Below are 27,285 nucleotides of genomic sequence, written 5' to 3'. Positions count from 1 at the left end.
GAGTGCTGGGCCCGCCCCCGGAATTTCTGATGCAGGAGGTCAGGTGTGGGGCCCGAGAATTTGCATTTCTAGCAGGCTTCCGAGGGAATGCTGACGCTGCCAGGCCCGGAGTCACGGCTGGAGAGCGCCACATGCTCCTGTCCCTTGTGACTGACCCCTTGCTTGTGCAGGGCCCGGGCTTCCCCGAGCCTCTCCCCCGAGTGCACACCAGGGAGTTACAGAGCTGGCTCAGGGACAGAGGACTTGCCCCTGCAGACCAGCGCCTTATCTGTAGGGTGAACGAATGGCCCGGACAGCAGGGGGGACGTGTCATCCTCTGCCATCTTTTCTGGGGATCAGAGGCTGTTTTCACCTATGATGGTCTTTTGCCTCCGCCCAAAAGTGGCCTCAAAACATCTCCTGCCCCAAAGCTCCGAGTCAAGGATTAACGCGGCCGGTGTGGGCTATCCACACCCCGCATATCCCCAAGAAAAGTCTGGCTCTTGATTTCTTGATTGGCTTCTGGGAGGCAGCCTCCGAGCCCTTGCAACGTCTTGCCTGGTAGGAGCGTCTTTGTGCACCCGGGGTTTCGGGACAGATCAGATCGCGGATGGCGATGATGTGATTTACGGCAGGGGGCTCTGGGTCAAGGGACGGGAGACCCAGGTCAAACATACAGGCAGTCAGCCATGCCTACGTGATCCATTCCCAACACGAACCCCGGATGCCAAGGCTGGCGCAAGCCTCCCCGACTGCCACGCCTCCACACGTTATCGCGCATTATTGCCGTGAGCGTCGAGTGCTGTCTGCAGGACCGCGCCGGCTCGCACCGGTGTCCCCCAGAGCCCGCCCAGGCCACCTTTTCCTGTTGCTGATCTCAATCTCTTTTCAGTGTGATAAACCGTAATTGAGCGCGTAACAGTTTGGCCAGGTTCTGGGAGTCCTTCCAGCAAATCATTAGGCCCGAGGGTGGTCTCGGGGACCCCCAGACACAAGCACCAATTCACTGAGTTGCTGGACAATTACAGAGCACTCCCTGAGCGCATGGCTTTCACCCAAGCCCTGCCCACACTGCCCAGCTCCGCTGGTCTCCTCTAGGCCTTCCAGCCCTCCAGGCCCTACGGGGGGCCTTTATCATCCACCATTCACCTCCCTCCACGGAAAAACCCGTGTGGCCACCACAAGCAGCCTCGTGGGTGAAATACGACATAACATCCTGAGAATCAGGTGACATCTCAGGAAGAAGGTAACATCCTGGGAACCAGGTGATATCTCAGGAATCACGTGACATCTCAGGAACCAGTAACATCCTGGGAACCAGGTGATATCCTGGGTACTATCTAACCTCCCAGGAATCAGGCAACATCCCAGGCACCAGGTAACATCCTGGGAACTAGGTACTGTCCTGAGTCCCAGCTCACATCCCGGGAACCAGGCACTGTCCTGAGTCCCAGCTCACATCCCGGGAACCAGGCACTGTCCTGAGTCCCAGCTCACATCCCGGGAACCAGGTAACGTCCTGAGCACCAGCTCACATCCCGGCGCGCCCCTCCCCGCCGCCCCCCCCCCCGCCACCCCCCCCCCCAGGCTTACCTGCCAATGACCTCGATGTTGGAGATAGCATAGAAGTACTTGTAGAGGTTCTCCCGCTGCACGTAGGTGCCCCCCAGCGCCGGGCGCAGCAGCCTCATGCGCAGGTCCGTGAGGGTGAAGAAGTCCTTGAGGCCCTTGGCGCTCTCCAGGCGCGTGTAGAGGTTGCCCATGTTGCGCATGTCGGGGCCGGCGAAGATGGCCAGGCGGTCCCGCACCTCGAAGCGCACGTGCTTCTCCTTCTTGGAGCCCGCCCAGCGCGAGTACTCCTCGGTGCACAGCACGCGGTGGGCGCCCGACGCCGGCAGGTCGCGCGCCCGGCGGGGGGCCATGCCGAAGGCCTCCGTGCAGTCCTCGGCGTAGAACTGGTAGGGGTGCCACGTGCGCCCGTTGTCCAGGGACTTCTCGAGGACCATGGCCGTGGGCCGGCCGTACTCGAAGGTCACCACCACGTCGTCTGTCAGCTCCACGCTCTTGTTCCACGAGAGGGTGATGTTGGCTTCCAGGGGGCTTGGGTAGCGGCTCCACGTGATGCTCTGCCAGTACGTGGCCAGGCCCTCGTCCTCCCTGTCGAACATGAGCCGGGGCGGGTGGGCCAGGTCCGGGTTGGACGCGTCGCACTCGTTGCTGCACAGGTAGGGGTTCTCCTGTAGGGGGAGGAGACGGCAGGGGTGGGCGCCGGCCGCTCGGGGGGCGGCCCCGGGGAGCCGCGGCCCGGCCCGGCCCCGCCCCACCCCCCCCACCCCCCACCGCCGTGCCCGGGTGTCGACCGGGAGGTCGGGGGGCCCGTGGTCTGGTGTCCGGGCGCCGGGCGCCCCTCCTGGGCCGGCAAGCCGTACCCGTTTCCCCAAGGCACACGAAGTCACGCAGGCCCACGGCTTCCCAAGGAAACACACACTGGCTCCTACTCCAAATACAGACCGTCGAGAAGGGAGAGCATGTGCGATGGGCTCCTCGTGGCCCGCGGGATGAAGTCCTACCTCTTCAACACAACTCTTCAGCACTCTCCTTCCACCGTATACCTGGAGCCCAGTCTCCCCCTCCCGGGCTCCTGTCCTCCACTCCCGCCGTGTCCGTGCCCCTGAGCCTTCGCAGACGATATTCCCTCTCCTCGACGTGCCCTCCCGCTCTCTGCCGGCCTTGAAAATTCCTACTCACGTTCTTCACCCTTTAAACATCTCCCACCCCAAGATGCCCTCCTGACCTACTTTAAACGGTACCATCCGTTTAAAGCAACCCGAGAAAGTCAAAGTCACGGCAAATATTGGTTGAACCGCCACCCGGCGTCAGGCATGACGTCTCCGTTACAGACCTCATGCGGAGTCTGGGTGCGCCGGGAGGTTGCTGGGTGAGTCTCAAGAGGGTGTATCTTTGTGGCGGGTCACTTCCGGGGCCTTGGCACAGGCCTGGCGGGCTCAGTGGGGGGAGGGGGGGATGCTGGCTCGGCCCCCCATTTTCTCTGCCTCCTCCCCGCCTGCCCCCCAGGAGGCGGGCAGCCCGCTCCCAGCCATGGATGTGGCCCCTCAGCTGTCACAGATGCACCAGGCCAGTGCATACCCTAACAGTAGGGGAAACCGCTCATGGGGAGACAGAGGGTCCTGGAGACTCTCTCCACCGTGGGGCTCAGTTTTCTGTAGGCCCAAAACTGTTCTAAAACATAGGCTATTAATTAAAAAAGAAAAAAAAAAAAAAAGCCGTCACAAAGAACCACAGTGCCCAGACGGCTCACGGCCCTTTTTGATGAATATTTCAGGTCTCTGGTTTGCTCAGAGACAAAAAAGCGTGGATGTGAGTTAAAGTCTCTCCCTCCAAAATGAGCCACCGGCTCCCACGGGGGGAGTGGGCGCGTTGCCTCCTGAGAGGCCGGGCTGGTGCCCCGGCCAGCATCACCGCTGATGCCCTTTAGTGGGGGACGAGTTCCCAGGCCGCCCCGGGGTCCTGGGTGGGCAGGCTGGCCCCGGAGATTACTGCGGCAGGCTCCACAAAGCCTTGACCAAAATAGCTCTGTCCTTGGTCCCCCGTGGTGCCGCTGTCCATCTCACCTGGCCCGGGCCCGCTGATCCTCAGGATGTGCAAACCTCGGGATGGAAGGGGTAAGCCGCTGAGTCCAACTCCTCGCTCAGCAGACGGGAGAACAGGAGGGACTGGCCCAGGTCCCCTTGACAGGGGGTCGCGTTTGAGGATGAGGCCTGCTCCTGTCCTAGACAACCTCAGGGGTGTCCTGAAAGGCGGGTGACTTTGCAACATGGCAGGGACAGGCATCTGGCTCTGCTCGTGGGGGGTCCCAGCTCCCTTGAGCTCCAGCTGAGTGACCTTGGGCCATTGCCCTGAATGGGAAGGGGGCTGAGAGGCTCCCTGGGGATGGCCCAGCGGCCTGCAGAGGCCAGGCCTGGTGGCAGGAGGCCAGCAGGCTGCGAGGGCTAGAGGAAACAAGCCCCCCTGGGGGGACAGCCCCTGCCCCAGTCCCTCTGCCGGCCCCCAGCGGAATCCAGAGGCAGATCTGGCTCTGGTCATGCCATTTGGGATGGAGACGCCCCAGAGCTCACACATGGACACTGGGGGCAAGAGGACCCTAGGTTGGCATCCCCACCCCCCCACCCCCCCAGCAATCTCACGCTTTCCACCCCCAGTTCCCCTTCTACTGCTGCTGGTACCCTGTTAACGGCTAACTTGTGTCTCCCTCCAAATCCCTCCCTAAACATCAGGATCTCGGAATGTGACTGGGCGGAGATAGGGGCCTTTAAAGGGTGATTAAGTTAAAATGAGACCATTAAGGGGCGTCCAGGTGGCTCAGTCAGTTAAGCGTCCGACTTCCGCTCAGGTCATGATCTCGCGGTTCGTGGGTTCGAGCCCTGTGTCGGGCCCTGCGCTGACCGCTCAGAGCCTGGAACCTGCTTCCGATTCTGTGTTCTCCTCTCTCTCTGCCCCTCCCCCACTCATGCACGCTCTCTCTTTTTCTCTCTCAACAATAAATAAACAACAACAAAAAAATGAGACCATGAGGATGGGTCCTGATCCAACACGACTGGTGTCCTTGTAACGAGAGGAAGTTTGGGTCCACAGAGAGACACCGGAGGCACGTGCACACAGAGGGGAAAACCACGTGAAGAAGAAGGAAGAGGGTGGTCATCTGCAGGCCGAGGAGAGAGGCCGCAGAAGACACGAGACCTGCCTGGGGCTTCAAGGGTCACACCAACTTTGATCTTAGACTTCGGGCCTCCAGAGACATGAACAAATACGTTTCTGTTGTTTAAGCCACCCGGGACCTGGCTCATCCCCAAGTTGGGGACAAAAGGAAGGTTAGGGTGGGAGCAACAGTTCAGAGGGGCAGGACTGAATTGTGAGTTTTTTATGATTTCCCCAGAAGCTCCCTCTGGGGCTCTCTCTCTGCAAGCCTGGTCTCCGGCACGCCGTCACCAGGTGACATCATACTTCGTGCGCATCCGGATGACTCCCATCGATCCAGCACCGAAGGCTGTGCCTTTTCCCTGGTTGCCTCATCTCCTCTCCCCTCTGAGTCTGTGCTCCTGTGGCCACTCTCCCTCCTCGGGGTTTTCAGAGCCCTACCCCCATGCACCTCCTCCAGGAAGCCCTCCTTGCCTGACTCAATATTTAAACCCCGTTCCTTTGTCATCCCTCCTGGGTTATCAGGGTGTTCATCTGGGACAGCGTGGGAAAGCCTCTGTATAGGGCCTGGACCTCAGTAGCCGGTCACTAAATTAGAGCTATTACGGTCGTCATATTAATCAGTTATTCACGTAACGACGCTTCGGTTAATACTCCTCTATCTCCGGTCGGATGTCGATATTATTCCTGTCGACCCTCCTAACTGCTGTGACTCACCCACACTTCACCTTTCCCCGGTGTTTCTCCACCCCCCTGCCTTACCTCCCCTGCCCAGCCTCTTGGGGGACCCCACGGGGGGACATCGGATCCAGCACGACCGCCGGCTGCGTCAGCCTGTCTGTTACCAGGAAGACTGACACGGCCCGCTCTGCCAGGGGACGGGGGGCTCCAGCTCGGCTGCCGACCCACCATGCGGCCTTCACCTGCAGTGCCCTCTGGCCCCCCGCTCCCCCGGCCCGGGAAGCAGATGGTCAGAAAGTAATGAATCAGCCTGTGCATTTACCAGCCCCGCGCCTGCTGCTGAACGGGCTTAATCAACAGCGAGCACGATAAATACATCCCAAGCCATCGCCAGCACAAGTCCCTCCGCCTCTCTCCCATTTCACTTCTTCCTTCCGCCGCCCTGCCCTCGCGCCCCAAGATCTTTGAATTCCATTTGACCACTTAGGGGTGCGAGGCGTGTCCCCTGCTGAAGGCGATGTCCACGCGGAACCAGCCGTCCGTCCCAAAGGGCGAGGCTCTGGCCCTCGCGTTCCTTCTGTTCTCCCCTAGCAAGGGTCCCGAGGAGGAGCCTGGGGTGAGGGGCCCAGTTTACCCCAAGCCCCCCACCCCCACCCCGTCCCAAGGGCTGTGCTTCAGCTCATTACAGCAGGTGCGAGGGAGGGGCTGGAGGGTCGGCGTCTCCTTCCTCAGTCTGCATATTTCCACCCGTCTCTGTGAGATCAGGCTAATAATGAAACAAACAGTCCAAATAATGCCTAGTGTCTAATACCTGGCCTCATACCAGAGAGAAAGTTAGGGGGTGTTTGAGGCACGGCTTTAACCTTTTAGGATGATACCAAAGCCAACATCTGATATTATCAAAAGCAGTAATCAGTTGTTTAGACCTTTTACGAATAGCACCAAAAAAAAAAAAAAAAAAAAAAAACGAAAGAAATAAGAATCATGTCCCTAATTAAAAGCTTTGAAACTTTCTCCCAAAAAAAAAAAAAAAGTCACACACCACATTTTGCATCAAATCCTGGGGATTCATGGGGTCCCATCTCCCCATTTAGGAGCCCCGGTTCTGGAGTCTGGAGCAGTTAAGGAAACTGGCTTGGAGCTCCACAAGTCCTGGGTTTAATCTCAGCTCCATCCCTTGAGGCTGTGTGCCCTCGAGAAACTTGCTTTACCTCTCTGAATGTTACGTTTCTCATCCAACCTGTGACATAACGCGCGTGAAATACCTAGAAAACGTCTCTGCAGCAACGATTATTCAACAGCAGCTCCAGACACACTCGCTCAGGGGCTTTCCTTGCAACCTTCCTTGGGAAGAAGTAACGCTGAGGGCAACCGGCTCATTAACAGTAAAATCAGAGCCTCACATGAGCCGCCGGCTGCCTTGGGGACCGCGGGCTCGGGAGAGCCTAGCGATCCCGCCGTTCACCGAGCGCTAACCGTGTGCCAGGGCTGGGCACCCATTCCACGTGGCAGACTCCCAGCATCCCCCCGGGCGGTCAGTGCTCCCGAGGACGTGCCACCCCCCACGTCACTTCCTCTGAGCACAGCGGGATGCAGCCAAGGAAACCTTGGGGAAGCCCAGCCCGTCCTACCTGCCTGGCTGCAGGCTCTCCTATCTCTGCAGACACACCCAGGAGGGGTGGGGGTGGTGGGGAGGGGCAGGGGCGCAGGGCGAGGGGAAGGCAGCCAGCTAGGACGACAGCACCAGAGAACGGGGTGGGAACAAAGCGACAGACACACCGAGCAGGAGTCGCTTGGGAAGAAGTATCCTACGGAGAAACCATTTCGTACCACGATCTTCAAACCTATCCGCGGGCTCTCGGATGCTTTCGCTCTTATGTCATTTTCTGTGCAAAGGGGCGACGGGGGCGGTGGTGGTTGCCATTGGGAGTCAGAAGCCAGCCTGGAAGCAGTGTAGACGACAGCTTCGGGCGAAAAACATAATCGAGCAGGAAAGCCAACTGTGAGCAGGGATGGGGGTAACCGTGCCCAGGGGAGGTCTGGCTGTCTGGACCAAGGAGCCTGGGCGGGGGCAGCGACTGAAACCGTAACCAAGCCTCGGGGAGAGGAACCAACAGCTCTGCGAGGACGGGCCCGCATCCTACCCCGGGTTGAGATGAACAATCCCCGACGGGGCGGGCCGTGGTGACGTGTGCAGCAGTGTCAGAGAACTCCCCCAGGCGCCCGCCGGCCACACACAAACCCCCGCACCTCCCCGCTGGAGGGGAAGCCCCGCGAGGGCAGCGGCCCCACCCTCCTCCTTCCTCCCTGCAGCCGGGACCCTCGGGGCTGCTTGGGAAAACTTGGCGGAGTGGACAGAGTCCAGCAAGGGCGAGAGGGCTGACTTCTCAGGGCCCCCGTGAGAATCACACTAGGCTCCGCGTGGCAAGCACCTTGCGTGACCCCGGCTCGCCAGCGATGGGTGTAGGGACAGCACCACGGCCGCCGCCAGCTGGGCAAACAGCACGGTCCACACCCCACGCGTGGGCCGTCCTGGAAGATGGGGTCCTTACATTTACGGTCTACAAAGGAGGAAAGGCTGAACAATGTCTCAAGGTCACACTGCTTTTTTGTTTGTTTCTTTGTTGAACATTTATTTATTTTTGGGAGGCAGAGAGAGACAGAGCGCAAATGGGGGAGGGGCAGAGAGAGAGGGAGACGCAGAACGCGAAGCGGGCTCCGGGCTCCGAGCCGTCGGCACAGAGCCCCACGCGGGGCTCGAACCCACGGACCGCGAGATCGTGACCTGAGCCGAAGTCGGACGCTGAACCCACTGAGCCCCCCGGGCGCCGCAAGGCCACACTGCTTCGAAGGGGCCAAGTGGGACAAGAAGCCAGGGAGTCGGGCTCGGTGATGTGGCAGGAAACTATGCCCTTCGCCCAAAAGGGAAGGACGCCACCGCCCCCAGACCCGTGCCGCTCGCTCCCTTGAGAGTCGGGTTCCACGGGGAGGCAGACAGCCCATGGCTCTGCCACCCAGGCGTGTGGGCAGGCCCAGGGAACAGTTTAGCAGCTGACAGATTTTTCTGAACCTGTCTGCCGAGTTGCCAACTGAACTGTCTCATGCTCAGCCCGTCAACCTCGGCGCGGCTGGAGGCATCTGCCGGTGGGAGGCGGGAGGCTGCCAAGGAGAGCCCTGAGGAGGGGTGGGGGGCGAGGGGTGCCAAGGCGGAGGGACGAGGGGCAGGGCCATCACCAGGCATCCCGAGGGCTCTGAGGGTCAGGCGAGGCAGCACCAGCTCCCTCTTGCAGAACTGGACTTGGGCGAGCAAAGGTAGGGGAAAGGCAACAGGCAGCTGAACCAGCCCGTCCCTCCACCTTGCAGGATGCTTCTAGAACTCCGGGGGAAACTCTTCCAGCCTGGGCAGGTGTGTCAGTCAGTCCCAAGTCCCCTGACCCATAGGGTCACGGATCTGGGATTCAGGTGATTGTCCCTAACCCCACGTATGACCCTGGGCGGGGACCTGCCCTGTCGGTGCCTCAGTTTCCCCATTCGGGAAATGATCGAGCTCTGACACTGACCTCGCCGAGTCCACGTTCCTCGGCCCCCCACCCCACCTGGGAGGAAGGGCACAGAGGGAGGGCAACCCCTCCTCCCTCCACTCCAGGGAGAAAGCCAGGGTGCCCAGGGAATTCTCCCTAACAAATTATTTCCTATTTATTGGTAAGAGAAGTTGCAGCGGGGATAAATTATTAACTAAGCGGAAACGAGATTCTGTCGCGAGCAGATTCTAATTCCAGCTGCCCTGGCGGTCCCTGGCTCCCCACCCCCTCCCTCCCTGACCTCTCCTCCTGGGGTTCCAGTGACCCCTGTCTCTGTGGCTCCCCCCTCCCCAACACCCTCGGGCCCCGCAGGCTTCTCTCCCTCACCCTTTTGAGTTTCTGTTTGAGCTGGAGCCTGGACCAAAGCAAGGTCACCCCTCCCTGCTCGTGAATCAGCAGAAAGCGACCCGAATGGCATTTCAGGGCAGAGCTGTCGCTGGCCAGGGCAGCTCCTCTTGGTTTTTTTTTTTTTTTTCTTTTTTGGTTTGGTTTCTTGTTGGAGCCATTTCTTCCCAGCCCAGCCATTACTCATAGGAAAGGCCAGGAGCCTGGACAAGGGGCCTTCCCTGGCCTCATCCATCCCGGCAATGAGCATCCAGAGGCCACGGCGACAGCCCCCCAACTCGCCCCCAGCCCCCGGCTCCCCACCTGCCACAGTGGGCTTCTCCTGGTCAAAGGTCCACCTCAGACCCCCCCGGACCCGCCCTGACCCCAGTTATTCAGCTGCCCAGATCAGCTCTCCACTGTTCCAGTTGCCCAAGTTGTGTGGGAGGAAAGGGAGGCCTTTCACTTCAACCTTGCCTACAAGTTACCTCCTTCCAGAACCTTCTGTGACTGGGACTGCACTCTAGGACAGCAGGGACCAGGTCCGGCCTACCCGTTCCCCACACTCCCCAGTGACGATTTGCATGAGGACCCCCAGCCATTGGCTGCCACGAGAGTGTTTGTCGAGCCCTTACTCATGAGGGCACCTTCTCGCCCGTGCCAGTCAATCTCTTTGCTCCGGCGCAGCTCAGAGAGGGTGAGCAACCTGCCCGGCACCACCCAGGGAGGACTGTGTGGCTAGCCGGCTTCCGACAGCCGTGGGAGCAGACGGCTGAGGTTGGTTCTAGAAGCCAGCAGGGACCCCCACCCGCCAGTCCCGTGCCCCACCTCTGGCTTCCCCGACAGACACAGCCAGCAAGACCTTCTGGTGACCAGAGGGCATCAGGTTGCCCCGGAGGACTGTCCAGGAGAGGGTCAGCTGGGAAGCCAAGGTCAGAAGGACAAGGGTGCAAATGTCAAACCCCCACTCACCAGGAGGGCAGGTCCAGTAGGACTGATTTCCTCCCTCAACTGAAGAGCCAGAGGGGATGGGTGGGGCCTTGTCAAGGCTCTGGCCAGACAAGAGTTAATCTCTCCAGGAGCTTAAAATTGTATAGCAGTCTCCCCCCCACCTCCCCCACACCGGATACTTTCTAGTACCCCCAGTGGATGCTTGAAAACCCAGATAGTACCAAACCCCACATATACTGGTTTTTTTCTTCTTTTTTAATGTTTATTTTTACATACATTTATTTATTAATGGGGGGGTGGCGGAGAGAGAGAGCGAGCTTGTGAGCAAAGGAGGGGCAGAGAAAGAAGGAGAGAGAGAGAATCCCAATGCGGGACTCGATCCCACGACCGCGAGATCTCGATCTGAGCTGATATCAAGAACGACGCTCAACTGGCTGAGCCACCCGGGTGCCCCTACCTTTTTGTTTTTATTTAAGAAATCTCTACACCCAGGGGGCGCTTGGGTGGCTCTGTCCGTGAAGCGTCCGACTTCGGCTCAGGTCACGATCTCGCGGTCCGCGAGTTCGAGCCCCGCGTCGGGCTCTGTGCTGACGGCTCGGAGCCCGGAGCCTGCTTCGGATTCTCTGTCTCCCCCTCTCTCTGCCCCTCCCCTGCTCCTGCTCTGTTTCTCCCTCTCTCTCAAAAAGTAAACAAACGTTAAAAAGGAAAAGAAAAGAAATCTCTACACCCAACGTGGGGCTCCAACTCACGACCCCGAGATCAAGAGCTGTGTGCTCTTCTGACGGGGTCAGGCAGGCAGCCCATGCCGTTTTCCCCTGTAAGCGCACAACTATGATAGAGTTTCATTTACCAACTAGGCACAGCAAGAGAGCAACAATGGTGACTAACAATAAAATAGAACAGTCATAACCAATCACGGTCACAAAAGTTATCTGAGTGTGGTCCCTCTCACTCTTCCTGTGCTGTCCTCGCCCCTCTCGTGATACGAGGCGACGAAAGGCCTACGTGACGGGGTGTGGCGAGGCGAGGGATGTGGGCACGGGGACACAGCGTGGGGCCACCATCTGGCCCAACGCCAGGAGGGAGATCATCCGCTTCCAGACCACGGTTGACTGTGGGTAACGATGGCTGCTGTACTCTTAAAAAAAAAAAAAAAAAGGATGCATTCCGTTTTGCCCTGGGCATATGTGGATTCTTCCCACAGCCAGATTTCTAGGAATGTTCGGGGTGGGGAATTCTAGCCCAGCCGAAGGGAGGCTGTACCGATCCCTATGGTCCCCCCCACGGGCGGCTTCGGCACCCCAGCCCCTCACCTGCTACCACATCACTGACCGGGCACGTGCAGGCATCGGTCTCAGACCAGGAACGGTTCCCCTCCATTTGCACACCCCCAGCGACAGGGAACTCATTACCATAAGAAGCAGATAGGCCAAACTAGACTGCTAACTCCCTAGAAAGTCTGGCAGTATATTTTGGCTCCCACTCCACGTACTTTCTTTGCCCCAGGCCCCCTTGCTTTTGCGTTTTGGTCCTGTTTTCTCTGCTTATGCAGTAAACAGTTTCTAATTGATTTGAAGAACCATCTAGAGAAGCTGGGTTCGCCCAAGCCCTCCTCCTCCCCCATGTCAGGAGCTCAAATCCTTCCCCACCAGGGCCAGCAGGAAGGCTCGGTGCCTCCTCCTGCACAGACACAACCCATTCGGCCAGGGAGCCGCCTGCCCTGCTCTCCGTGCCCCCTCCCAGCACACCCCACTCCCCACCCGAGGCCCCCCCACCCAAACAGCCGGATGCTTTTGCTTAATACCTTTTTGCAAAGTAAAGGAGAGATGGGGGGATGAAAGAAAGGAGAGAGAGAAAGGGAGAGAGGAGAGAGAGAGAGAGAGAGAGAGAGAGAGAGAGGGAGGGAGGGAGGGAGGGAGGGACCGGGCAGGGTGGGGGCAGGGTGCGGGGAGGAGAAAAGCCACATCCAGAGAAGCCGGGTAAAGTGCATTATTGATTCAGGACTCAGAAAATGCTTAGAGAGTAGGAAACGCGCCTGCTCTTTAAAAGCTTGTGCAAAGCTGAAGCTACACGCATGCAGCCTTCCCAAAGAGGGCCTGCTCTGCTGACATGAATATTTTATCAGGGAGGAAAGAAAAAGTGGTACGGAGGACTTAAATGCTGGGGTGGGGGTGGAGGGCAGAGCGCGGAGCGGCCCCCCCCCCAGCCCGAGAGCAGACCTTGGCCTCCTTGCCGAAGAGCAGAGCAATGGGGCCTCGGTGGTCCCGAAAGGGGCACCCACTGAAAGGGGAGGGTCCGGGAGGGGTGAGGTGCGAAGCTTGATCCGAAGCCCCTCCCCTAACCTTTGCCCTGCCACTACCAGCCCTCCCCCACACTCCCCTGCTGAGCCCCAGAGGCCACCCCTTCGGATAAAGTCCAAACCCCAAGGGGTCCTGGCTCTGCCCGGCCCCCACCATTCACGCCCCGCTCTGCCTTGTTTCTGTCTTTTCTTAAACTTCCACACTGAGTATTGTCACTGGACAACTGGGATCATGATTTTTCACGTGAGACTTCCTCCTCTCTACGCGTGACAATCCTACGAGCTAAGGCACAAGTCCTCATTTTGTTTTTCAGATGAGGAAACGGAGGCACGGGCAGGCACCGTGCCCGATGGGACCTCGGTGGGCAAAAGGCAGAACTGGTGTTACAAATTGCAAATTACGTGCTCTATGGGAAGCCTAGCAGGCTACCTGTCCCTCGCCATGCAGTCATTCCTTGGTTTAGGAGCAATTTCATGGCTTTTTGGGCCACAGATGCAAGAGTGGACACAGCGTCCAGAGGGATGGGGACTGCCTGTACGAACAGCCACAAGCCGAGACCTTGAAGGCTTTCTTCTTGCTGGTCTCTGAGGAGCTAAGAAGTGGGGGGGCAGCCTGGGCAACAGCTGGGCACACTTGGACAGGTGCACCACCCTGTGGATGAATCCTTTGGAGAGGGCAGGGGTGGCGAGGCTGAGCTGGTGAGGGTCCGTTCGTGGATTTAGTCACATAGCCTTACCGACTGTTCCCGCATGTCCTGTTTGCAAAGTAGTCCCGGCAAAGCAGCAGTCAGGCCTGGCTGGTCATCAAAATTCCTGGAAGGGAGGGCGTGCAAATATTCCTGGGCCCTCAGGCCGGAGATTCGGCTCCGGGTTAAAAGCAAAACCAACCAACCAAACCCCTCCGCCGTGACTCGGATGCCCGGTCGGGTTTGGGCATTCTATGACGTCAGGCCTGCTATCACCATCACCCCTGATGCATAGGCGAGGGACGTGGAGCCCCCAGAGGCCAGGCACCGACTCAAGGTCACACTTCTAGTAACCCGGGCATTTTGACCCCTTACGGGGGCACTGAGCACTCTACGGTGACCGCCAGAGAAGCCACCCTTGGCTTGGTCCCCCAAAGTGGCCCAGGTGACAGGCCTGGAGGGGAACTGGGCTGAGCTGGTCAGGGAGGCTTCCTTGGGGAGGTGGGGTTTCGGAAGGGCGGGCCCGGAAGGAGGGGTGGGCTAGGGACAGACAGGCGGAGGAAGATTCAACCAGGCTGTGAGGAGGGGTGCCCTGTGCAGCGAGGCCCAGTAAAGGCCAGTCTGGACGTGCAGAATTTGCACAGGGAGAGACGAGTTAATGCACTTGGCAGGCCGGGGGCCTGGCAGGGAATGTAGGGGATAAGGGCAAAGGGGCGGCCTGGAGCCAGCGGCGGCCTTGACATTCAGCAGCTGCAACAGGGCCCTGACTGTGGCTGGCCAGCCTTCCTCCGGGAAGAGGGGTTAAGAACCTGAGAACAAAGGGCGAGGGACCCCGAGGCGGGAGCCAGCACCCCTCAGCCCCCAGAGGCCAGAGCAAGGCTGGGGCGTCCGCAGGTCAGGGGCAAGGACGGGTTCCGAGAACGAACTCTCTCCCTCTCTGGCCTTTGAATTTAAAGGAATGACAAGATGCTTAAGGCCGGAAGGGATCCGGCTGGTCCTGGGAAAGGCTGAAATGGTGGGCTGAAATGGGGGCACTTGGTGGTGCCCCGGGACCGCCTGGGGAGTCCAATTAAACCCCGGTGCCCAGGCCCATCCCGGGGACCGTGTGCAGGATGGGCAGGGAGCACACGGGATCCCCCGTGCAGCCGGCTGAGAGCCGGGCACGTGGGATGCAGGCCCCAGCAGAGCCTCGAATCTGCACAGCGACCCGGCCCCTGCCTTCTCCACTCCCCCAGTCCCATCGGCCCACCCGAGTTTGGAGCCTTCAAGAAGGCCGCCCCAATGGTTAGGAGACACGGGACCGACGGAGGAGACAGGCACAAAATCGGACCCCCTTTCCTGACGCAGAGGCGCTGCTCACCGTGGTTCTCACCTTAGACGCACCCGGGCCCCCAGACCAGCCACGTCACGCCCTCTGGGATGGGTCCTACCTATCGGGGCGGTTCAGCTGCCCAGGAGACTCCAGCGTGCAGCCAAGCTCGAGGCCACTGCCCCGAGGACCCTGCCGCGGGACAATTCTCCATCTGGCGGTGGCACCCGGCCCCCAGCCCCCCTTTCCTACCGCTACCCCCAGGCTGAGAGGCGGCCAGACTGTTGGGGATCCCTGGTGGGAAGGGACGGGCTGCCCAAGCCAGGCAGACAGGCCCGGTGGAAGGCGGTGGAAGGCAGACGCTGCCACGCTCCCCCCTCCCCGTGGTTCTCTCTCCCCCCTCTATTTTTAGGTCCATTACTGTCCATTGTTGGGTGTATTTTTTTTTCCCACTCTTTCCCCAGAAAAACAGCTCAGGTTCCTCCAGGCAAAGCCGTCTCCCCAGAGCGTGGGAGCACACACACTGCCAAGTAGATATGATAAGTGAATTATCAGCTAAGTGGATCTGCAGACTCCGTCATGTCTCAAAGGGCAGTGGGGGGTGTGGGGGGGGTAACCGCCACCATTGCTCACTCCTCCCCAGCCCTCCCTCCTGGGGCTGACAGGGCGTGCTGGGGGAGGAGAGGCTGGCAGGGACAGTATGCTCACCCAGCACGAAGGGCCACACGAAGGGCCACACACAGATGACAACCAACTCAACCCATCAGGCGCTAAGCTATTCGGAGCGCCTCCCATCAGCTAAATGGCCTGGTTAGCGGCTCAGTGCTGGGTCCGGGCGGCCCAAGGCGGAGGTGCCGAGCTCGTCTGCTTCAATGCTGTGTGACTTTGGGAAAGTGGCCTCCCCTCTCTGAACCTCGGGTTCCTCATTATTCAAAATGGGTATAAGTATGGGATCTACCGTAAGTCTTCTGGGAGGGTTCAATAGGTTAGGTGAGGTTAAGTGCTTGGTATACAGTAGGCGCTCAATAAATGCAAGCTATTGGTTCTCTGAGGAGGAGGAGGAGGGGGAAGGGGGGGGGAGGATCAAGACAATCCTCAGACAATAGGACCAGTCAGTTACAAGAAGGAAAGCATTAATTTCCCTGAGCATGAGGGCCCCCCAGCAGGACCATAGGGGTCCACGAGTGGACTCAGGGCAGTGTGCTTGTAACCGTGTGCGCGCGCGCACCTGTGTGTGTGTGTGTGTGTGTGTGTGTGTGCGTGCCCTGTTCCTGCAGGAGTACCATGGACTCTCAAAGGGGTCTGAACCCCCGAGGCAGGAGCCCCTGCTGAGGGACGGGTTGGTCTCCTGCTTTGTTTGTCCCCTCTGGGTCCCTCCTGGGTGCCTGGGACCTTACTGGTTTGCTCCCCCCTCTCTCCCGCTCCCTCTCCAAGTTTCAAGGTCCCGAAGGTTAGCAGCAGAATCAGGGAACGCAGTGGGGTTCTGAGGTTGACCAGCCGACAGGAACTCTCCACCTCGAGACCTGCCTTGAGGTCACCCAGCTTCTAGAAACCAGTCCAGTGGGGAGCCCGGACTCAGCACGGTGCCAGCCCCAGAGCTGTGGGATTTGGGATGGTACCTGGGGTGGGGACAGGGACAGCGACAGGGTGCCCCGTGGCTAGCTGGCTTCTCCTTCTACCGTCACCTGCCTCGGGCTGTCTCTTGATTCCCAGAGGGAGGGGACGCCCCAAGAACCCCAACTGGCCGCCGCCATCTGCTTGGGCTAGAGCAGAGGAAGGCAGCTCGAGGGTAACGTGCAGGCTCCATCGCTCACTGGCCTCCTTTTCACCTTTGCCCAACAACAGACTCTGCTATGACCGAGGGGGAAATGCCCTGGTCGTGTTTCATTTCCTTTTATTTCCCTGGTCGACACTTGGAGTCAAGTGGACAAACGACATGGGCCGAAGGAAGGAACCGGGATGAGGGATGGAGGGACCCAAATGGTCCCGCGGCACCCAGGGCAAACAGCCGGGGGACAAGAGTGCCAGATCCTTGATGACGGGCCGAGTCCCTTTCACGGGGGGCGGGGGGTAGCTCTAGAAGGCCCCAGGTTTAGGTGTGGAAGGCAGATCAATGGGAGGGACGCAGCGAGAGCTAGGGTGCATTCTCTAACGAAGGTGACCCTTCCACAGCTGGGCCCTGAGATCCCAGGTCCCCTTTCTGGCCACCTTCCGTGGTGCTGCTGCAGCCGGGAGAACCACAGCCTGGCAGGGGGGGCAGGCTGGGATGGGGGCCTCGGAGCCCTCTGGGCCCCGGGAAAGCCAGCTCTGAGCACAGCCCGGTCACCAGGGGCCGCATACATGTGTGAGAGCTCACCTGGGGGTGGGGGTGGGTGGGCAGAAGGCAAACGCGTTGACGTTATGTTACACGTACCCTAAAGGGGCAGCTTGGGCACCTGCTGGCTGCAGGCAGCCTCCAGGCAGGCATCCCGTGTCCCCCACCAAACGCCATCAAGTGAGGTCACGAGTGGACAGATGGAGATCTGGTATGGAACGCCTCATGTCCCCAGGGCTCTGGTGCATTCTTTCAGGAGAGCCGTGGGCCTATGGCGGAGCCTCCTGGGTCTGCTGTCCCTCCCCTGGGTCTGCTGTCCCTCCCCGGGGGCCCAAGGAAGTCACTCCATCCTGCTGGGCCTCAGTTTGCCCTCACACAGGAAATGAGGGGAGCTGGATTTGCCCAGCAGCTTCACGTCGTGTTTATGGGGGGCCCTAGGACGGCCCCGGGGGGCAGGGGGCTCAGGGCCCCGGGACCGGGGCAGAGGGACACCAGCCGCCTGGTCCAAGGAGCCCACTTTCCCCTGAGCTGCCAGATCCGCGGTAATTTGCTCACACGTACTGATGTTCTAACCTTTAAGACCCCTTCCAAACTGCACTCCCTACTTGAGACAGAAGATACTTGTCGGCAGCATTTATTTCGTGGGGCAAAGGTGGGAGACAGAGACTCTTCTGCTCTGCTGAGTGGGTCAGGGAAGGGTGCTGTGGAAGCTGGAGAGGAGCTACCCCAAGACCAGAGAGAAGTCACGGGTTGGGAGGTGCTCCCCAGTTATCCTCCTCTGGGCATCAAAGCTAACAGCCCAGCCTAAAAGCTAGGTCGAGGGTGGGGGGAAGGAGAAGCGGAAGAGGAAAGGAAGGAGGTGAGAAGGGGGAGAGGTGGGGAGCATGCCTCGGGCCTCACCATGGCATCGTTGTCAAATACCCGGGATCGGAGTTCAAGCCCGGACTCTCCCCTCAGTCTTGGAGTCTCAGTTTGCTCATCTGTGAAATGGGGACTACAGTTTCCCATGCAGGGCATTTGGGAGCGCCTGAGGAGACACCCGGCCTGGAATGCTCAGTGTTTCCACAGAAAAGATGGAGATCCCAGACGTAAACCCTCACGCCTACGGTCAATGGATTTTCGAGAAGAGTGACAAGAATGTTTAATGGAGAGAGAACGGTCTCTCCAACAAAATGGTGCTGGGGGAACCGGCTGTCCTCATGCAAAAGAAGGAAGCTGGATCCTTCTTTTACAATATATACCAGAATTAACTCAAAATGGATCGAAGATCTGGACACGAGAGCCAAAACTGTAAACGTCTTAGAAGAACACATGGGGGTAAACATTCCTGACCTTGAATTTAGTAATGGTTTCTTTGATACAACATCCAAAGCATACACACAAAAAGGAAAAAGAATAGATCAATTAGACTTCAGTAAAATAAAAGAAAAAATGTGCATTAAAGGACACAATCAAGAGGGTGAAAAGACTATCCACAGAGTGGGGAAAATATTTGCAAATCGTGTATCTGATAAGGATCTAGCACCTAACATATGTCAAGGACACATAGAAATCAACAATAAAAAGGCAACCCAATGAAAAACAGGGCAACAGACTTGAATAGATATTTCTCAAAAGAAGGTATACAAAGGGTCAATAAGCACATGACGCCTAGCACCATCAGTCACTAGAGCAAAAGGCGAGTCAAAACCATATGAAATGCCATTTCACACCCGCTAGGGTGTCCACAATAAAAAAAGACAAAAACGAGAAATACCCAGTGCTGGCGAGGATGGGGAGAAATTGGAACCAGGCACAGTGCTGGTGCGAATGGAAGGTAGGCGCGGTTGCCATGGAAAACATTTGGGCCTCCGCCAAAACTTAAACATAGAATGACCATATGACCCAGCAGTTCTATTCCTCGGTATATACCCAAGAGCAGTGTCCACAAAAGAAAATTCTGCCCAGGTACAGAACAGCATTATTCATAACAGCCCCAAAGTCAAAGCAACCCCCATGTCCATCAACCGGTGAATGAATACAAAAAAAATGTGGTCTACCCACACACTGGACTGTCACTCAGCCTGAAAAATAGAACGGAGTACTGACACCTGCCAGGACACGGTGAGCCTCGAAAACGTGACACTGAGCGAAAGAAGCCAGGCGCAAAAAGTCACCTGTCATATGATTCCATTTACGCCAAGTGTCCTGAATAAGCAAATCCGCGGAGACAGAAAGCGGACGAGCGACTAGTGGCCAGGGGGCTGGGGGGAGGGGCGATGCGGCGCGACAGCGGCCGCCGGAAACATGATTTCCTCTTTCCGGGTCGAAGACGGCTCGAGACTACACAGAAGCGGTGGTCGCACAACGTTTTGAGTGTACTAAATGCTACTAAACTATATCCCGAAAAACGGTTAAAAAGGCAACGTTTCTGCTCTATTTTCCTGCAATAAAATTATTTCAGTGGTTAATTTCAGGGCATCTGAATTCCACCTCAATTACAAATTTTTTTTAAAAAATTCTTTTAGGGGCGCCTGGGTGGCTCAGTCGGTTAAACGTCCGACTTCGGCTCAGGTCACGATCTCACGGTCTGTGAGTTCGAGCCCCGCGTCGGGCTCTGGGCTGATGGCTCGGAGCCTGGAGCCTGTTTCAGATTCTGTGTCTCCCTCTCTCTCTGACCCTCCCCTGTTCATGCTCTGTCTCTCTCTGTCTCAAAAATAAATAAACGTTAAAAAAAAAAATTAAAAAATTCTTTTAAAAATGCCCTCATCTCAAGAAAAAACTTTAACTGCGTGGGGATGGGTGGTAACTAAACTTATCACGGTGATCATTCTGCAATATACACGTGTATCGAATTGTTACGTTGAACACCTAAAACTAATACAGTGTTATCCGTTCATTATATTTCAATTAAAAAAAAAAAAAGGATGGAGAAAACCAGAGGGAAATTACGTGATGTGCCGTTGTATTTTTAGCGCTCATTGTTGTTTTTCTTCGCTTTGGTTTGCATTCAGGAGAATACTTGGGAAAAAAGTATCTAGTGCTGTGCAGGCCGCTCAGAGCCCCCCTATCTGCACCGGGGTCCCCCGTTTTGTCTGCGTGTGACCAAAGCCGAACCCCAGCCTGGACTTCCCTGAACTCCCAGGACCCATTTGGCGATCTTCCGGGAGCATTGGTGAATCTAGGCAAACCCCATCTGTGCACAGGTGGGGAAACTGAGGCTAAGGGGCTCGGCCTGGTGTCCCAGCAACAAGGAGACTTTGCCAGAACCCGGAACTGCCCGTCTCCCCTCCAGTGCCTTTTCTGCGCTAACACGCTGTCCCCCGCCAGCCGTTGGTGTTCACTCGAAGAATCAGAGACACGTTTTCATCTATTTAAGCAAATCTGCTGCTGATGGAAAACAAATCAGAACCTGTTTCTGCATCATCTGCCGTTTCCTAGTTTCCTCTGCACTTGGTCCCCGCCTCATGGGCCATATGGACCCTGGCCAGGTCTGAGACCGGGGAGCCTGGGCCACGGGGCCGGGGGATGGGAACAGAGCTTTGCAGCCTGGGCCCGGGTCCCCGGGGTGGCAAGGGGCTGTCCCGCTCCTTCAAGCCTGCCACGCTCCATTCAGGCCCCACCCATGGCCTCGCTCTGGCCTCTGCGTGCACACTGTTCCCCTGCTCCCCTCACTCCCACCACACTCTTGGCCCGACCCTCCCCCCCAGCACTAGGGGTCAGTTAGGATCCAGACAGAGGAGGGCTGAATCTCCCCCACTAAGTAGACGTAGGGAAGCCTCGTTCTATCGATTCATCTGTCTAACAGCATAGCAACACCGTGCCCTGCAGGTTTGCGGGGCGGGGGGAGCAGTTTACAGGGTCAGGGGAGTTGGGGGGCTTGGATGGGACAAGGAGGTGAAGCGGCTTGTCCCCTCCCAATCACCCACACCTCTCTCCTCCTATCACCTGGACCCTCCCTCTGTGCCCCTGCACATGTCAACTCCCTAGCACTGGCCGTCGCCCCTCTGAATCCCAGACCACACGGGTGCCGACCCCCATCTCTGAAGTCCCACAGTGCACGCACACTGTACCCCGCATTACGTGCCCGGCCGATAGCCCTGTCTTCTTTCTACTGTCACTCCTTTGTCTCTCCAGCTACATTCCAGGACGGAAAAGAAAACTCCTGTTTTGGAACATTTATTCTGTGCCAGGTGCCCTGCCGAGGTCTCTCCGTGCTGTGTCTCATCTCATTTGTCAGCCTTCCTCTGAGCCCCGGGGCTGGTGTCATCCCAGTGTTCAGATGGGAAAACTGAGGCTCAGGGCACAAGGGACTTATCCAAAGTCCCACAGTCCAGAGGGGGGGGGATAACTGGAGCTCACCTTTGCCCCTTCCCAAATCCCAAGTTCTCATCCACGGCGGGTGTAGCCTGTCTGTCCACCTGCCCATCCCCTGCCTCCCTGCACATAGGATTTGAGGCAGCTGCTCCTAATACATGCAAGGCAGGAGAAAAATGAAACTATGTGGAAAATCAAGGGCAGAGAATGTAGAGTCGGAAAAGAAAGACGAGCCTGGGGAAGGCAGGGATGTGTGAACTGGAAAGTTCTAGAACTTCTGACACTCTTTGGAAAGGTGTCCCCTCCGGGCCCTTTCCCCTCCCCCCGCTGCGCTCCAGGTGCACTGCCCCCTACCCTCCATGGGGTGTCCGTTAAGGGGCAGGGAGCTTGCTCATGTGGGCGCTGACCTCACAGCACGCTGCCCCCGGCCTGTCACTCGTCTGCTCCCCAGGAAGGAGGCTTCACTGGGCAACAAGATGTCATGCATGGAACTATTCTTGTCCCAAGCTGGGCCCTGCCTCAGGCGTTTCGACAGAACGAGCCACTTTAACTAAGGGTTGGGTGAAGCTCAGGTTCCAAACTCACTTTCTACCTAAGGACCGAGCCGTGCAGACCTCCTGGTGAGATCCGATCACACATCCCACAGCCAGGGGCCCTGACGGAGAGAAGTGAGAGCTTTTGGGGCTTCCTGCCCGGATCAAAACCCTGGTCCTTCCTGTAAGACTCAGTTCGAATCTCCCCTCCTCTGAGAAGCCTTCCCGGATCGCACGGACCTCCCACTCCCCCAACCATTTATCCATTAAGCGCTTACCTAGCACTGACTGAGCCAAGAGGGAGGGCAGCCGTCCTTCGGGGCTCCTACCACATCAGAGCGTCTCCCCCACGCCTTGTTGGCCGTGTCTATTGTGACTATCCGCAAGGTCTGCCGTGACCTCGTGTTGAGGGGAGCAGGGGGCTGGGGCACGCTCTTCTCTGTGGGTTCGGGGGCCAGGAACACAGCAGGGAAAGGAGGCCTGAACCAGGGGGCCAGTCGGCTCAGTGCTGCTGGCTGGGAATATTTCTTGAATACCCACGTCTGGCAGGAGGCGGGGCACCTAGGACCTCGATTCTGCAGATGGAGTTCAATGTCACGGTGAGGTGGGGGCTAGAAGACTCAAGGATCCACCTGCCATCTGCCTTAATCAGCCCAGCAGTCCCCTTGGGTGGGGGGATAGGGCCGCTGGCTCGGCATCTGGGTAAGCTGAGGCAAGGAGACGGCAAAGCAGGTTCTGAGGGAGACGTGTGCTCAGAGATACACCTTCGTGGCCCCTCGACCAAGCCAGAGTCTCCTTGGATAAAAAGTTGACTGTCCATCTGCTTCAAAACCAAGGGGATCAATGTTGGACCCGAGATAACATCGAAGCCTGATACTAAAACAGAGCTCATACTCTTCAAGTGCGTCCGGATATTCTGAGGGAGGCATTTCCTTCTCCTAGGCAGTTGGGGGGGGGGGGGCAAGGCAGCCAAGATCACCCCCCCCCCGCCCCGTTACAGATGAGGAAACAGAGGTCAGGAGAGACTTACCCCCGGTCACCCTGCCCGAGAAAACAGCAAGGCTGGGATGGGAGCTCGGGGCCTCAGACCCCAGGCCTGTGCCTCTAGACAGGAGACACACAGCCTCTCTTTGGCAGCTTCCAGAGGGCCTCAGGGCTGTGAGCTCCCAGCTCCACCCCTCACTCCTGGGACCCCTGCATGCCAAGATCCCCCGGGGACGTGAGCAGCGAGTCGAAGCCACGACTGAGCAATTATGTCGAGGAGCCGTGTCTCAGACCGTACCCTGCATGCATCTGAATTGCCTGCATTGCTGGTTAAAATGCAGGTTCTGGCTCAGTTGGTCTGGGGCAGGGCCTGGGATTCTGCATTTTTAACAAGGTGAGTCCAAGGACTGCACGTTAGGTAGCAAGTAGGTATCTACAGAATTGCTTTAAACACCACCTGCCTGGTCTGTGGCCAGCACCGTCTCTCTCTCTCTCTTTTTCTCTTTTCCCCACTGTCGCCCCTCCTCGCCGTCTCTCTCCTGAGGCTCAAGGGTTGGCTTTTATCTCAGAGGCACAGGAAGAGAGTTTTGGAGCACTGAGGGGCCTGCTTCCCGCACCCGACCTCTCCCGCCCCCTGGGCCCTGCAGCGTGGCCAGGCTGGCCCTCTCCGGCCGGGTCCCCCAGAATGGAGGGCAGAGGGCTGTCTGTCCTCTCCCGCGGCCCTCATTGAAATTTTGCCCTTGCCCTCAGATCCTCTGTTGAGAGCTCATCCCTATTAATTCTCATTGTGCATTTAGAGCCAATAGGTTTTTATTTATTCATTTATCTTGGTCTTCTCCCCCCCTCCCCTTCCTCACCAGGCTGGAATTTACAATTCAGTTCTCAGGTGGCCTTGCGGAAGGACGGAAGGACAGGAAGCCTGGCGGGAGGGAGGGTCTGCACACTGAACCCTGGAAAGGGCGGCTGCCTCTTGGCCCATCTTGCACCCTGGGGGTGCTCCAGGGCTCACATTCCAGTTGGCTGGATGCTGGGACAGGACCTGGGACCCACTGGGCGCTCGCAAGGCTAAAGGGGCAGTGGGGGGCTGGCTACTGGTGGGGCGCCCCCTGGTGGTTCACATCACCTGCCGTGCCCGGAGCGGTTCAAGCTCCCCGGCCATGCCACATAGCCCTGCTGCCCAGAGACTAGAAATACGGGGCGTGGCGTCCTCAAGGTTGAACAGAGGAAAGAAAAGCCAGGGACACGGCTGAGGGCCTCCTAACAACAATAATAAATGCATGACACCTACTGCACATTGAGCACCTACTGTGTGCCAGCACGGTGCCCAGGGCTTGGCACGGCCAGGGCGCATCCCCTTGCCAGCCCTGTGACACCCAGACAGTATCACCTCTACTTTACAGGGGAGGAAACCGCAGCTCAGAGGGGCAGGCCGAGCCACCTAGTGGGGGAGCACAGGCCCTGGATGCAGACCAGTTGCCTGCCCGCCTTCTAAACTGAGTGACCTTGCCAGGATTTAGGCAAACCTTTCTAATCCCTACAACAGGATTAGAACAGTCCCTCCCCAACCCCCCCCCCCCCCCCCAGAGCATCCCGGAGATGATTAAATGAGACACACACAGGACCTGCTCAGGGGAAGCTGCACGGGGGGTTGAGTCCATCTGGACGGGACCCCCCGCTCCCTGCAGAAGCCAGCTCCCCCCACCCCCCACCCCCGCCTGCCCAGGCAGAGTCCCCATTCTTGTCGGCCGCACATTTGTAATCAAAGGCGGAGCAGGACAGCAGCCTGTAATGAAATATTTAAGTCCACCAGACAGCTGGGGAGACACTGAGGACCCACCTATGCGGGAGATGTTGAAGACGTTGTTCTTCCTCGTCTGTCTCCCCGGGAGAGAAGGAGAAGCGACACCACCTGGGCTCAGGTGGGGCAGCGCTAGGATTGTGGGTCGGGGTGGGGGTGACCACCCCACCATGGCAGCTGCACCGGGTCCCCCGTGTGAGGGTGCAGGCAGGGCCGAGAGTATCCTGAGCCAGCTTTGGCCAGGAGAGGGCCTCAGACTTGCATTTGATGGTCACCTCCACCCCTCAAGCCCTTGACCGGAAGCTGGTCCAATGAATTATGATTTAGCTGCCCTGTCCCACACCCTTCCCCCCAGTACATTAGGGCAATGATTAATATTTAAGAGAAGAAATACAGTCGAGACTCTAATAGGAGAGACAGAGGTTGACTCTGTTCAGGGAGTGAGTGGAGAAGTGTTCACAGGAGCTGGGGGGGTGGTGGTTGTCGGCCTAACGCACAGGCTCAGAACTGGGCTCCACTGCCCGTCGACCTGGCCTTGCCCCTGACCTTCAGGAGCTGACTGCCTTGCTCACCCCTGAGCCAGCGAAGCCCTGGGATCCCCAGTGCAGTGACCCCCATGGACTATCCAGTCTCTGCCCCCAGCCCTGTGCTGCCTTCTTCCCTCCCTCCCCCGCTGGCTCCCTTGGCCCAGCCACCGTCCACAGTGACAGACTCACTCACGACGGACTGCTGACTGTCCAAGTGGAAACCTACCTTCCCAGGCTGACTGCCCTGTGATAGGAACGAAACTCCCCGCGGGACAAAGGCGTCCCCAGGAGCTTGGGGGGGGGGAATACCTGCTCAGTCCAGCCATAGGCCCCAGAGGCTCCCTCAAGGACACCCCAAAGATGACAACGAGCCCCTCCTATCAGCTCCCACAGCCTGGATGCCCAGCATGGGGCTGGGGAGGGGGCTCCGCAGAGCTGCCCAGCGGGAAGGCCCCCCTCGGCAGGCAGTTTAGCTCGGTGGCTTTGGAGCCAAACACGCGAGTCCCAGCTCCAGGACTTCCTGGTGCGTGACTCCGGGCCTCAGTTTCTCCATCCGTCCAACAGGAAGGACAACCGCTAACGTCTGGGGGGCACTCGCTCTGGGCCAGGCACTTCACGTGGGACGAATTAGCTCACTTACTCCTACGATGCCCATTTGATAGACAATGGAACAGAGGCCCAGACATGCCACCCCCCAGAACTCCTCCTTTATACGACGCGGGGTCCGCCTGGCGGAGCTGAGGGGAGCACTTGGGCGTGAAGCTGTCAGCCCACACACGAGGAGCTCCCGCAGATGACCCCCCGCTATTACGGAAACGATCCAGTGGTCAGCGGGCCAAGAGTGTGCCCGCCCCAGAGAACGAGGTCACGTGACCTCAGAGCCCCGGGGCGGGGGGGGGGGCAGGGGGGGTGTGGCCTTTGCTTTGGCACTTTTCCAACGTGGGACAGCCATCCGGTGCCCATCAGCCTTGCATCTGGGCCCCCCCCATCGTGCTCACCCATCACAAGAGTCTGTCCCGGACCCCCTCCCACTCGGCCTGAGCGAAGCAGTGGGCTGACTTACGTGGGAGCAGAATCTCTCAGGGGGGTCTCCACACGTGATGCCTGAGGGTTCCACCTTCACCTTGACGTAGTCCTTTAGCCGCATCACCTTGGGCTGGCAGGCATAGAACTCCCAGGTGGGGCCCTCATCCGTGGTCACCCAGGATTTGCAGATGTCGTAGTCCCCAGAGGCCAGTGGGAGGCAGTGCAGGAACAGAGCCAGCAGGGGCAGCATGGCTGAGCAGTCCGCAGGGGCGTGGCCCGGACGGGCGCTGGAGAGGCAGCGACTGGGTCAGGCGGGACTCTCGGCCTCAGCATGGAAGGGCCACATCTGCCAGGCAGTGGTGGCTGGATGACCCGGGGACTCGAGCACCGACTGCCGGGTCGCAAAGGGCGAGGAACCTGTTTCTTCCCGAAGGCCGATGCGGAAAACCCAGAGCCGGCGTTTCTCAGACTGCTGATGGGCAGATCAAAAAGTTGCCCATAACTTGGCGTCCTCCTAACCTTGGCATTACACCTCTCCCGGAGGTGAATCTGATCAAATCAGGCAGGCTCTCAAATTGTGACAGCGGGTGGAAATGGGATAAGGAGCAAATCCGCGGAGATCCGGCATGAGGCGGGATCAGATTGCTTCTAATTTTTGTCCCTCCAATCAATCCAGGTTCTTTAAAGGACCCTTAATGTGTGATGGGCTCAGCACAACCGCAAAACAACCCTCTGGCCTGCATTGTAAAGATAAAATAAAAATCAGGAGGTGTACGTGTTAGCTGGAAAGATGTTCCCTCTGTGGGACCGGACTGGCATCTCAGACCAATAAAAGAGATTTCTCTTCACATGGGCTTAAAGTGACACCAACGGTGTGGCTGGACTACAGCATGAAAAAGTGACTGAGGTTTTAACTGGGGAGCAGCTTATGTGGCTCTGCTTTGTGGGGACGGGCACTAATGGGGGCCAGCTGACCTTGGCTGGTAGCCATCGGCAACTTATTATGAAGTTTCTCACACTTCCGCTCTCAATGCATCCAGGTACCCGGGGCTGGCTTGTCTTTCATTGTTAAGAGGGGAGGAGAGAGAGCTCATTAGCAACAACACCTGCAACAAATTAAAAAGAGAAGGGGGGGGAAAGACGTGTAAGAACAAAAGCTCTCTGGCAAAATGTGCAAAAAATGAGGCTGCATTAGCAGGTCTCCGGAGAAAAGTAGGTTATTTTTATTAACATCAGAGCTGCGCATTTGGAGATTGGGCGCGTGGTCAACGAGGTGATTTG

The 27,285-nt window shown here is 58.1% G+C and overlaps 1 protein-coding gene across 8 annotated transcripts in view; it reads right to left on the bottom strand.

Annotated features, from left to right (window-relative positions):
• The window catches only part of NTNG2 (netrin G2), a 63,147-nt gene extending 36,079 nt beyond the window's left edge, over positions 1-27,068 (bottom strand). For 7 of the 8 annotated variants that reach the window (XM_042964459.1, XM_042964460.1, XM_042964461.1 and 4 more), the window contains exons 1-3: positions 26,980-27,068; positions 26,042-26,741; positions 1,573-2,216 (exon numbers count right to left, since the gene is read on the bottom strand). In XM_042964459.1, coding sequence (XP_042820393.1) covers positions 1,573-2,216; positions 26,042-26,254 — 857 coding nt within the window. In that variant the 5' untranslated portion in view covers positions 26,255-26,741; positions 26,980-27,068. Of the gene's footprint in view, positions 1-1,572; positions 2,217-13,268; positions 13,313-26,041; positions 26,742-26,979 lie in introns of those variants that run through there. The other variant, XM_042964462.1, reaches the window with a different exon arrangement.
• Between the last annotated feature and the right edge of the window lie 217 nt (positions 27,069-27,285).

The sequence above is a fragment of the Panthera tigris genome, chromosome D4, assembly GCF_018350195.1.
Source record: "Panthera tigris isolate Pti1 chromosome D4, P.tigris_Pti1_mat1.1, whole genome shotgun sequence".
Taxonomy (NCBI): domain Eukaryota; kingdom Metazoa; phylum Chordata; class Mammalia; order Carnivora; family Felidae; genus Panthera; species Panthera tigris.
This window is presented reverse-complemented; position numbering and strand designations above follow the sequence as displayed.